The following is a 13375-nucleotide window of genomic DNA, read 5'->3' as shown; positions in this document are numbered from 1 at the left end:
TTCATCTAGATATCGCAACAATGGAAAAAAAAAATAAAAAAATAAAATAAAGATACCAGTGAAAATGGTCCACTACCATGCTGGCTGACAACTGCTGGGCACTCCACAGAGATGCCCCCGAACAGCTGGACAAGAGACAGGAAAGGATTTTTTTTTTACAGGTATTAACCAGAGGCCTATTACTATTGGCATGCATTTCGTGATGTAAACAATTATTGCAGATTACAAAAAAAAAAACAGAAACAATTTAGCATTTGTCATTCATATTGAGCACATAAAAATTGATAAGAAATTACCAATTTTATTTTAGTAACATAACTTTTATAAAAACTTGTTGACCAGTGTTATAGACAACACAGTTGATGGAATCACTGAACCAAGTCAGCTTTATCAATAGACAGCTCATCCAATAAAACTAGGGAGGAGATGATAAAGATAGAGCAAAAGTGAGGGAAAACCAGAGTGTAACATGAAAGTGACGCCATAAGAAGGAGGTAGGGAAGAAACACCATCAGGGATGTATTTATGGGTCATGAAAATAATACTGAGACAAGAGGGTAGCTGAAGAACTCATCCATCTACTCCAGATTAGTTTCCTTACTTCGGCGTTTATAGATCCAGTTTTTCTACATCAAATGTTTTATTGATTATCCAATAAAGTAACTTCAAATACAATTCAATGCCTTAGCATTATAAACACAAAAGGTTTGGACTAATAAGAGACTATATGAACAGACAAATAAACAAAGTCAAGGAGTCAGGGCAGGCTGCTCCTAAGGTTAGAAAAACAAGTCACCAGAGAAGGCATCATTTGAAAGTACAGTCACATATGGGGATGTACAATGATACCCAATAGATAAATCGGTAAGCTGATGAACAACAGCTTCAGTTCTAACCAAAATAGTGGGGGAACCATAAAAAGGACAACAACAACAACACAGCAATTAAACCTCAAACAATAAAAAAAGGAACAGAATAGGATATATTTATATATTATAGATAGCGAGGCAGAGAGACAAGAGACGAAGGGAAAAGAGGGGAAGGGGGAGAAGTAAGGAAGAATGATGGCATATTGATATGATCTAGGGGACCTGGGCGAGCCTACCATATTTACCATGTAGAAAATGTAATCAGAACATCATGCCAGGGCTGGCGCAAGAGGAGAGATGTGTGATTGGGCATAGTCAATCTAGACTTACCAAATCAGGAGAAACTGTTCATGTTTATTCAAAAGTATACTAGTTAGTCTCCTATTTATTTAAAGAGCCCATCAATCCTAGAGTCAGCCTCTTGAAAGGGATATTCATTTTCTTGCAAGAGTGGACCACACTTTGCTTTGCTACCAAAAGGAGGAAGGTAAAAACGTGAAATTGGATAGGAGATAAAGCTTGTGTGTCTTGGTATAGTCACGAATTGTGACGGAGAACAACATTAAAACAGACCATCATAGATTCCAGACCAGAAGCAAACCACCCTGGGATACATCAACCAGGTGTGAAGGGTAAATTGGGTACATAATGTGCTATCCCTGCTGGCAAAAGATCAACACTTTGTAAACTGATTCTAGAGAGACAGCGTTGATGGAGCATTTAGAGATCATAAGCCATATTTTGTTCCAGGCAGTAGTGTCCCTGTTCTGGGTCAGATCTTGCTCTTGCGCTCAAAACCCAAACATAACAGCGTTGAGAGAGGTGCAAAGACTTGTTCAGGTAGAAATACCAGACAGATCAGGCCCAAGAAATAAGGAGAGCAAATTCAACTGCACTCAAAAGAAGATAAACTTTTGGAATTCTTCCCCACCCTGCACAAAGGTGAACACCCAAGGCTTTTGCTGAAAATCACCAAACTAAGAATAGCAGGAGAAGATTGGAATGATACAATCATCCTTTTCAGTAAGTCATATAATTTGGAAAAACCACTGGCACATCACCAACCAAACGAGGGGAGGAGACCATAACCTGGGGAAAACTGGGGTTATTCCAAATGTGAAGGCCATACATGGGGACAAAAAGGTTTCAGGCACATTTAACAATGTTCAGGACAAAAGGGGAGGAAACATGTGAGGAATAAGATGACAGATTTGGGGGTAGCCAAAGGAGTGAGTCAATGGTGATTGGATCAACATTAGAAAGCTCTAAAGGACCCACAGGGGTGGGGGGGGGGGGATGAAGTAGTGAAATGTAGGAGAGAGAGTTTGGCAATTACTGCTGCTAGGTAGTACCTTCAAAATAACTGGAAGCCCTAATCCTTCTCCTAGTTTGTGAGTATATAATGCATATTTAGAGAGATTCTTCGTCTAGAGGAACATCAAATAAAGGAGAGAAATTTCCTTTGGAAGTTGCAAAAGCTATAAACTGAAATGGACACCGGGAAAAGCCAAAAAAGAAAGAGCAATTTTGAAAGCCAGGTCACCTAAAATCACATGGATGCGTCTAAACCAATATACTGTAAGGTTCCATCAGGGCAAGGAGGGATCAAATAGAGAGTGGGTGATTGGCAGCATAGCGATCTGAGCTTAATGTTAAGATAGTATAGGGAAGATCCTGCATAATGAAAGGTATAGTTAGATTTTAAGAGATCAAGTTCCTGATAGGAAAGGGATATAATAAAAGGTGTACAATTTATATAAATTTATTGTGAGGGCAGAAATAGAGGCAAAATTAGATTAAAGTAGTTCAAGGTAGGCATGGGATTGAGAGATAGGTGAGAATATTGTCAGCAAATAAATTTAATTTGTGATTAACTCCGGCTACTTGTATGCCTTTTACATTTGGACTATTCTGTAATAATATGGTCGGGTGGGTTCAAAAGCTAACACAAACAGAATAGGGGACAAGGCGCATCCCTGTCTCAATAGGAAAAGATGGGGAAGAGAAGCCTGTATACTGGACTGTAGTGGAAGGGTTTGCATATAATGAAGCAAGCCAATGTAAAAAAAAAAAAAAAATGTTGGCCAAATACCCACCTTTGAAGAAATAAATGCATGCACTCCCAAGCCAGAGAATCAGACTTTATTAATAAACAGTGATAGCAAGAGACTGTAGGCCCCTGTTAGACATGATATGGGCTGTGTGTGTGTGTGTGTGTGTGTGTGTGTGTGTGTGTGTGTGTGTGTGTGTGTGTGTGTGTGTGTGTGTGTGTGTGTGTGTGTGTGTGTGTGTGTGTGTGTGTGTATATAGATATATATAATATGAAACAATTAGGCCCTGGTGTTTTGGCCAATCTCAGTGACTTAATGTGCTCTATAACTTCCTACAATGTAATCTCAGAAGCCATCATCTTTCTGCCCAGGCGACAATGACGGTAGAGAGAGATTAAAAAAAAAAAAAAAAAAAGACAATCAAAGCAGGAAAAGTCAAGGTTTTGTATACAGAAAGGGCGAGTACGTGTAAAAATATTGACAATTTTAGATGAATTGATCGTAGGGGAGCTGTTTGATTGCCTAAGTCTGATAGGAAATGTAAAAGGTTTGAGATTGTATTAAAGTTGTTTGGCCAGTAAGAGGCCTGGTTTCTTGCTCAACAAACAGAATCTTTGTTTGGTCCAAAGAAGGTGTTTTTCAGTATCTGCACTGAGCAATAGGTTAAGCTCTACCTTCAGTGCATCTAATTTACACTTAGAAAGAAGTTAAGCAGTAGTTCATAAAATGCGGTCAATGTGACAAAAAAGATGAGTGCAGGTTAGAATAGAAAATCTCATCTTTAGGGATAGGACACAGGTCTTTGCAACTACCCTCAGAGAAATTAAAAAAGATAGAAGCTAATGTGACATCGAGGGACAACACTGGGTAGCTAGCTGACCTGTCCAATGTGTGATCTATGATAAAGTTAGGATCACTCGCCATGCGGAGGATGCCTCTTTGGTAGGCAAGAATTACCTTATGTAGAGGAGAAAAAAAATTGTTGGTAACAATTGTGAGGTTGACCTCAGAGACCCTTGAATAAGAATAGAATATCCTGTGGGATCAATGGTTTCTTGGTTATAAATATATCGGCAGTTCGATCAACAGTGAAAGGAGAGTGTTGGTGTGCTTGCTCAACCAGCGCTCCCATTCAGTCTTCTCCATACTGCGTAGGGTGGGTGGCAGTAACCCTGCAGTGAGGTGGTCAGGGGAACATGGACTCCCTAATCTTAAGATCGGCGGAGGTCTTAAAGGGGTTGTCTCGAGGAAGCAGTGAATTTTTTTTTTTGCCCAGTCCCCCTAATTAAGAATACATTACTAAGCCCCCCTGTAAATGACTTTTCTAGCTGGTTTGTACTTACAGTTCCAGCGCTTCAGCAACTTATAAAAGTTTCCCCAAGATGGCCGCCGGCTCTTTTCCCTTCGCTTGCTGTAGCCCGACGTGCGCGCTCCCGAGACGCTACCAGCTGTGTCTCCCTGACAACCAGACGCCCCACAGCCGCCGACCGGACCCCTGGATTGAACGCCGCCGACCAGTCACCCACCGCCAGGCAGCAGGTAACCGGCGCAGCCCCCCCCCCCCCGGCACAGCGACAGCCCCCCCCATCGCAGCGACAGCCCCCCCATCACAGCGGCAGCCCCCCCGGCACAGCGACAGCCCCCCCATCACAGCGACAGCCCCCCCAGGCGCAGCGACAGCCCCCCATCGCAGCGGCAGCCCCCCCATCACAGCGGCAGCCCCCCCCATCACAGCGGCAGCCCCCCCCATCACAGCGGCAGCCCCCCCCCCCCCCCATCACAGCGGCAGCCCCCCCGGCGCAGCCCGCCCCCGGCCCATCACTTACCTGGGCGGCAGGACGGCAGGACGGCGGGACAGCTGGGCGGCTTCTTGGGACAGCTGGGCGGCTCTGCACCTTCCTCTAACAAAGGATGGTACAGAACGGCCGCTCCAGCGCGCTCCCGAGCAGTGACAGCTCGTCTGCGCATGCGCAGAAGAGCTGTAGCGGGGAGCACACTGAAGCGGCTCGTGCTGAAAGGAAAAGAACGGACTGCGCAAGCGCGTCTAAAAAAGCAAGCTGCCAGCGAATTTAGACGGAACCATGGAGACGAGGACGCTAGCAACGGAGCAGGTAAGTGAATAACTTCTGTATGGCTCATATTTAATGCACGATGTATATTACAAAGTGCATTAATATGGCCATACAGAAGTGTATGACCCCACTTGATTTCGCGAGACAACCCCTTTAACGTTGAGACAACTATCAATCAGCAAGTTATCACCTATGCGGTTGTCTTCTATACAACCCCTTTAAAGCCATAGTTACTGCTCTCCTCTTATTATTAGAGCATGCTAGGTAGAAAAGGGGAAAGGGAGAGCTAAGGAAGTTAGGTTTAGAAGATAGGGAGAATGTAGTTTCTTTATCTGCATTATAGGTTTTTTAGAAGTGAAATGCTTTAGAGAGTTTATTAGAGGAAATGAAGCAGTGGGCATTATTAGCAAGCAGCTTTAAATTGGCCATTGAGTTGTCGAGAGAATGAAGTGAGAGGCTCCATTCCGAGTGGAACTGAAATGTGAAGAAAAGAACTAAAATGCGTAAATACTATTGATGACCTATCCTCAGTATAGGTCATCAATGGTTAATCAGGCACGCCACTGATCAGCTAATTGGGCATCCAAGTCCAGCGCCAAAACACACAGGGGATGGAGCTGAAGCTGCTGCTCAGACTCTGTGTAGTGGTTGGGGATTGTAACTGCAGGTGCAGCTGTCAATGACTTTAATAACAGTGCCTGCAATTACAAGAACTTGCCGCTACACAGAAATTGAAGCAGTAGTGTCTGCTCAGACCCCTGTGTGTTGTGGCTCTGGCAGCGGATGCCCAATCAGCTGACCGGCGAGGTGTTGAGCCGGCTGGTCAGCCGGGGGCCCCAGCAGACTTGAGCTGGTCAACTAGATCCTGAGGATAGGTCATCAATAGTATTTCTTTGAAAAACCCCTTTAGAGGCCAGCTGCCAAAGGTTTTACCCTGGCCAATAAAGAAAAGCTGATTAAAGGTGTATTTAGACACAAAGACGATCGCTCAAAAGATGGCTTTTGAGTGATCATTTTGCATAGTCTCCTAATTGGTACTAACGCCTATTAGTTCCAATTAGTAGCATGTGAGCCGCCAGGAGCTGAATTTATTTAGAGGACCACCCGCTGTCCTCTGAATAAATTCGTTTTGCTCTGCTCGGCGGGGCTAACAGCTGAGAATAGCTGAGACAATGCAATCAGCTGTTATTAGTGGTCCCTGGGCAGAGCACAGTGTGCGGTCCTTCTTATCAGCTGTTCTGCTAAACCACGGATTTCAAGCTGAACTGAAGTCCACCGTTCAGCAGAAAACTAAAAGATGGTCTCTCTTACACACAATGATTGGCTTTTGAGCGAATTTCAAATGATAATCGTGGTGTCTAAATGAGCCGTAAGGCTGGTGATTACAAAAAGTGTATAGATCCAGATTTTGAAAGGTAGAGTTAAATTAATGAATTGGATTCAATCTCAGGGGGCAGGGAAATTAGAGACCATACAGAAACTAGCCATTTCCTTGCTGGTGTGATATAAGGTCTCAGACATGAAAGTGTGATCAGGTGAGGAAGAAAATTTCTCCAGGTCAACAGAAGTCTTAGGGTGGCTTCACACAAAGCATTTTTGGAAAATGCACTTGGAGTTTTTTGAGCCAAAGCCAGAAGTGGATTAAGTAGGAAGGGGATTTGTACTAGTCCTTCCTTTAGGCCGCTTTTAACCGCGATTGGCATAGTGTTTGAAACGCCATACTAACCGTGGTATAACGCCTCTATTGATTTCAATGGGGCTTCGCAGACTAGTGCTCCAACACAGCGTTTCGAACACTGTGATTTTCGAGAACTGGCTGCTCTATTTTTTTGTGCTTTTTAGTGAGTAACGCACCTCATCACACATCACAATGATGAGATGCATTAAAAATGCTGTCAAACGCTGTAATATGCTTTCAAAAACGCTGCACAGAATCATGGTAAACCGCCGTGGTTTCGGACATGATGTTTTGTGAACGTATGTGTGAGAGCGGCCTTAACGTTCAGAAACTATAATAAGTGTGCGAAGCCACCCTTAGGCCACTCTCACACATCCATTTAATACCAATGGCGTTTTGAATGTCGTTGTAATCGCAGTACAAGGCTCCCATTGATTTCAATGCTGCTTGCCACTGAATTTTGCATAAAACTAAAGTTGTGGTTTCTAGAAATTAACAAAGTAAAATGAGAATTAGGAAAAATTATGATTTTTAGAATAAAACATTATTATACATAGCTGATACAGAAAGGCAAACAAGAAGCAGCCGAGTACTGGAACCAAACAAGACTATTTGTAGCAACACTTTACATAGTGCATTGCACAAAAAAGTCAGGAAGCTGTGGGAAGAGGCCACTTAAGATTTAGAAGGGGAAATTTCCTAACAAACAAGGCTCTACATAAACTGTTGTTTTGATTAATACATCAAGTGTTGTGCAGATGATTGCATAGCCCCATCTAGTGGACATAGGTGTATGTGCCGTATTCAAAGTCAGGGACTCAAAGGAATTTCTTCCCTCTAAAAATACAATTTTATATTGGTATTTTTAAAGTGACCAATCTTTCCTGATGACGGCATGGAGGCTGGAATAGCTGGCAGTACATTGTAAACAGTATTTTTATTAGACACAATCGTTCTCAAACCTGTTAGGCACAGATAAGTAGGAATTACACTAAACTATGGAATAAACCTCATACTTTTAGGATATAGGAGAGAAATGATGACACACCCTGACTTTACTGGTTATACTCTAAAACGTTTTTAATGAAAACCTATGTTTGCAAACAGATTGCAGAGCAGTAGGGTATTAGTTTAATATGTCTCCAACGGAAGTATGGGTGGAGACATGGGTTGGCCGGCCTGGAGACATATCAAACTAATACAGAGCAGTAGTCGCTTAATGTATTTTCTGCCAATACAGGTCTACTCTATTATCTCACTGTTTTTAGCTGTAACCTATACATTTCTAATAAGTACTGTATAAATAGTGTATTATTTTATGTCAGCGGGATCAAAGTTTATAGACCGACCATTAACAGGTACATTTGGTTGGACTGAGGATGCTGGAGAGCAGAGAGGTTGACACTCAGACCCGGAAAGAACAAGAAAGTATACATTTTACCAAAAAACTCCAAAATCACCACTCTCGCCTATCCTCTTTTGACCTAAAGTTGTCAGCATGTTATACTAGTGACCAATGACAAAGAATGCATAACCGAAGCTTAATCAAAATACCAATGGCCACCTGTTCATACGTGAGTGAGTGGTTTAAATACTCAGCTCCTGATCACATGACGGTGACATCATCACAGGTCCTAATCCACAGCAACTGAGGCAGTGGGGTTTGTAGGGGATGCATAACTCACTCACTCTGGATGAAGAACCTGTGATGACGTCACTGTCATGTGCCACCCATGATCACATGATAACGCTAATCCTGAGTGAGTTACATGCTCCGCCCCTCATCACATAATTGTAACATCAAAGGTCCTTCATCCGAGTGAGTTACATGCTCCGCCCCTGATCACATGATGGTGATGTCATCACAGATCCTGTAAGAACATGGCTGCTGTCTGGCTGGGTGTTCGTTAGTATGCTATAGCAACTGAAGCCACAGGGGTTTGTAGGGGATGGAATACTAACGAACACCACACAGCTGCTGTGTGCTAACAGGACCTGTGATGAGGTCACCATCATGTGATTAGTTACCTGTGTGGGAGGAGTCGGAGGTCACATGGCCAATGGATGATCAGTGTGTACAGGACTCTGCTGTTCTGCTTTTGATCTCTGTTGTATGAAGAATGTATGTAGTTGAGCTGTATGTGATGTACATGTAGCAGTGCTGTGTGTGTGTACCATGTGGCACATTTCTCCACCAGAAAAACTGGTACTATATCATTTCCTAATAACTACTAGTCTGTAAGTAAAGATTCTTGGTAACAAGATCTTGTAAGTAGGGAATATTTTGTCTGAAGAAATAATAGCTACTTCATCAAACCCAAAACCCCCAAAGCCTAATAGAAAAGTATATGGACAGCATGTCAGAGTTTTCTGCTTTCACACGAGACCTTATTAGTAGAGATGAGCGAACGTACTCGGTAAGGCCGATTTCGCAATCGAGCACCGCGATTTTCGAGTACTTCACTACTCGGGTGAAAAGTACTCGGGGGCGCTGTGGGTGAGCGGGGGGTTGCAGAGGGGAGTGGGGGGGGGGGGGGGGGGAGAGCTCCCACCTCTTCCGCGCTGCTACCCCCCCCCCCCCGCCTCCACCATGCCACGCCCCGCCCCACAGCGCCCCCGAGTACTTTTCACCCGAGTAGTGAAGTACTCGAAAATCGCGGTGCTCGATTGCGAAATCGGCCTTACCGAGTATGTTCGCTCATCTCTACTCATTAGTGTTACCTTGTGCATTAGTAGTTAGTTCTTACCTTTAGAATGTCAGACTCGTAGTTGTTGTTGTTTAACACAGAGTCCAAACATTTTTCTCCGAGATTTAACTCTGAAGGGAAGAAAGAACAAAAGCAATTGACTGACGTGCTTGATGCAAGCTGTGGATTTGGGAATAATACTGAGGACAGAAGAGATTTTAGAATACTAAGTGACGCACATGCTGCATTATTTGATCACTGGGAAGGCAGTTCAGCATACAGTGGGACAGCACATCCAGCTTATTTGTAAAGCTTGATGTTTACAAGGAAATCAGCTTACAATGCTGAAATGTAAGTCTATTGAGCAATACAAAGAAAGGGAATTAGATCTAGATTTATCCAGAGAGTTTCAATTGCTCAGTGGCCTTACTAGAAAGCAGCATCTGAATGTGTTAGGAAGAAAAAGTCACTGATACAACTCAAAATAAGAATGTCATTAAAGGAATTATCTAGGGAGGAAAAACAACAATTTAACTAATGCAGTGGTGCTAACACTGGGCCATGTGGTATGTATTCTGCCACCCCACCACTCGCTGTTGGGGACACCATCACAGGGTGCTGGTTCATTTCAATAACTAAGTCAGCCCTCTTCTCTGTCTCTACACCAGCCGTAACAGAGAAAGGGGGCTTTAGTTACTGAAATGAGCCAGCCAGCCAAACCCCTGCAATAATGGCACCAACAACTAGAGGGGGCAAGTAGAAAATATACTGCATTTGTCTGAAATGTAGCATAAGTGTAGGTCATGGTCCCGCTAGACCCAGACTGGATTGGGTACATTTTTCCTTCCCTGAACAACTCCTTACACTGTCACCAAGTTCATGCTGCCCAAACCACAGGCAGTATGAACCCCAGACAGAAATGCCCATTTGGGACATGTGGGTTTTATTCTGAAACACTGCTGTTATTCCTTTCTGTCTGAAACTCCTGGTCCTGTTTTCTTATGGTCATGTGATCTCAGTTCGGATTAACTGTCCATGGGTGGATTTTAATTACAAATCTGCGTGCGAAATCCGCACCTCTTGCCGCCCGTAAGGATGTATTAGCATCTGCACGGCAAGTAAAAGCATGCGGATGTGATTTTTTTTTTTTTCCTGGGGTGCGGCTCACACGCAAGGGAAGAAATCTCAGCATGTTCCATCCTCCTGCTGATCCCGCAGGGACGGCTTCCATTGAAGTCAATGGAAACTGTCTGATGCGCGGCATACCCACAGCTGTCGCTGTGCCGCAGATCCGCGGGAAAGCAGAAGATTCAAAAACAAAAAAGAAAGCCCTGCGCATGCCAGTTGGCCAGCACTCCCAGAAACATCCGCCGTGCTGAAGAAAGAAGATCTGCCGGCTCAGAGGAGACCCGCGCTGGATCTGGAGAGGTAAGAAACTGTCTTTTCCTCTCCAGGTTTGCGGGCACGCACAGATACCACTGCGGGATTCAGCAGTAGAGTCTGTGCGTGCAAATGGACATGAGGCCTTACTAGGGGTTATGGATTCATTTTCTAGTCAGATTCTAAAATTGTGTGATGCTGTTACATGGATCTACCACAGAAACTGCACAGAGGAGGACACATACACTCCTGTCACATGTCACAGTTACTGATTATGATCACACAGCTCCTGTCACACAGTTATATTAGAGGAGATCACAGTTCATCCTACTGACTGTAAACTTATGGTCTGTAGCTTATTTAGAAAAATGTAGGTGGTGATAATTAAAGTATCGCCTCAGCAGGAACAATGATACAGCCTCAGCTATTGCTGTGCTGATGCATCATGGGATTGATGTTAAACTGAAAGTAAAAAATCTCACTCTCAAGAAGGTGGTTGATAAATATCAGACAGGGGGCTGCACTGCAGGGATGTGGTTGGAATACACAGAGGAGACCTCCAGAGTATAACAAGCAATCAGGTGAGGGTAATGAAAAAAAGTGCGTTAGCCAAGGTGGCCCTTTAGGCCTCCCTCACACAGGGCGTTTGCAAAACGCTGCCTTTTCAGCTGCCTTTTCAGTCCAGCTGAAAACACTGCCCATTCATTTCAATGGGAGACTCAGCTGAAAACGTCCAAGAATAGAACATGCAGCGCTTTCGAAACGCAGCGTTTTTCAAAGCAGCGTTTTCAGCCCTGTGTGAGCAGCCCCATTGAAATGAATGGGAGCCTTGTACAGCGTTTAGCACAGGGCTGACAACGCTGCTGAAAACGCTACTGAAAGCGCCCTGTGTGAGGGAGGCCTTAAAGGTATTTATGATGTTAAAAAAAAATCAGCTGTTAACATATGGTTATATTCTATTGTTCTGGAACTGTAAAACGCAGCAGAAAATGACAAGACAATCTGGCACAGGCATAAGCAGCTTACCACAAAATGGAGCCAGACAGCCTAAGCAGCTCATTCCGGTGCATCCCCAATACATGTGGCAGAAAGACTGCAAACATACAGTGCCTGTGAAGGCAAAACAAGGTCAAGTACATGCATACATGGAAGAGTTTACCTTGTGATGGGCAGGAAGGCAATAGGAGTGCCTTTTAATTTACAAAGCCATCTGTGCTGTTTGCAAGACACTATACAATACTTATTTTTAGGCAACTTACAAAATATGAAGAGTCAAGAGCTTTTATACAGATTTCAGGTCACTAGCATATCAAAGCAAAACAATAAGAAGAAGGAAATGCTCAAAATTTTAAACTTGCATTGCTGAGGTGCCACGTGTGGGTTTTGCTCTCGTTCGCTCCTTCTGTCTGGCATCGGTTGGAAGCAACATGTACATATCACATGACTTCCCTGGGAAGAACATACATATTCCTGGGCAGCTGCAGAGAAAAACATTTACGCATCATGTATGTTGGTTGGTTGGTAATAGACATTCTTGTCTAGATAAAGAATTACTTTGCATGTGTCCCAGATTATATATATCCCCCCCTCAGATTAGACCTTCTTTGGTTGTAAAGTAACTGGCTACAACAGGTGCCCTCCTATACATTTGTCTTTAATTGGAGACCAAATATGGTAATCCCACAGCTATGCTCCAGCTAAAAATGGAAGGGACCAGGAGGCATTAAACACCCGTTCTATCAGACAATGCTTCTTCTTAGCTTAAATCATCCATTTCTAGGTTTCTGTTATTTTCCACATTGGACATTATGACTGGTTGTGCATGTGTGAACCGCATTTATCTATTTAGTAGAAGAAGAAAAAAATTAAAATCATTCTTGGCATAAAGTAATGTGCATACAAACCTGCAGGAAAATTAGCAGAGGTAGAAGGGGCATCACCTAATGTCCGCACAGCTTCTGTCTCAATGGGAAGTGGATAAGGATGTGGCTGTATAATATGCCTACCATACCCCGGGCACTGTCGACATACTGTATAGGGCTGGCTGTAGGATTACAAATATGTAAAGGGAATAAGAATTACATACATTTAGGTTAGTTCCATACCATAAATAATCAGAGACAATAGAATATCATACAAGCTCCTTTAATATTTTTTAGATTAAAGTTTTTGGCATATATATGGTTTTTTAACCAAGTATATATTGCAAATCAAGTTTCGAGAAGAAGAGAAAAACTAAATTAAAAAAAAAAAAATATAGCATTGAAGATCCACAGAGTGATACAACAGTATAGAATAGCAGCGACACCAATCACAAACCTAAGGTCTGAGGATTCACTGTCAACGTCCGACAGCTCAAGGAGATCTTCAGAACTTCCTTCTTCATCAGAAAATGATCGACGCACCTTGGGCTGCAGCATATCTTGTGTGATCTTATTTCGAGCATCCATACTACGTCTATCTTCCTCACTTCGACACTTTTCTGGATTTAGCATCAGAAACACAAAACATTATAAAGCACATATATAGAATTATTACTGACAATTATATACAATTACAGGTTGAAATGATGACAACAAATCATGCCTGCATATCAATTGGCAAGTTAACAGCAAAGGAAGTCAGTCATAGAAAATGA

General features: G+C 43.1%; 1 protein-coding gene across 2 annotated transcripts in view; it reads right to left on the bottom strand.

The window, feature by feature from the left end:
- The window catches only part of CHFR (checkpoint with forkhead and ring finger domains), a 62700-nt gene that overhangs the window by 9243 nt on the left and 40082 nt on the right, over positions 1 to 13375 (bottom strand). For both annotated transcript variants that reach the window (XM_066603443.1, XM_066603444.1), the window contains 5 exons: positions 13057 to 13219; positions 12642 to 12781; positions 12096 to 12215; positions 11764 to 11847; positions 9418 to 9488 (listed from right to left, as the gene is read on the bottom strand). In XM_066603443.1, the coding sequence (XP_066459540.1) occupies positions 9418 to 9488; positions 11764 to 11847; positions 12096 to 12215; positions 12642 to 12781; positions 13057 to 13219 (578 nt within the window). The remainder of the gene's footprint in view (positions 1 to 9417; positions 9489 to 11763; positions 11848 to 12095; positions 12216 to 12641; positions 12782 to 13056; positions 13220 to 13375) is intronic.

Source organism: Eleutherodactylus coqui, chromosome 5, assembly GCF_035609145.1.
Source record: "Eleutherodactylus coqui strain aEleCoq1 chromosome 5, aEleCoq1.hap1, whole genome shotgun sequence".
Classification (NCBI taxonomy): domain Eukaryota; kingdom Metazoa; phylum Chordata; class Amphibia; order Anura; family Eleutherodactylidae; genus Eleutherodactylus; species Eleutherodactylus coqui.
This window is presented reverse-complemented; position numbering and strand designations above follow the sequence as displayed.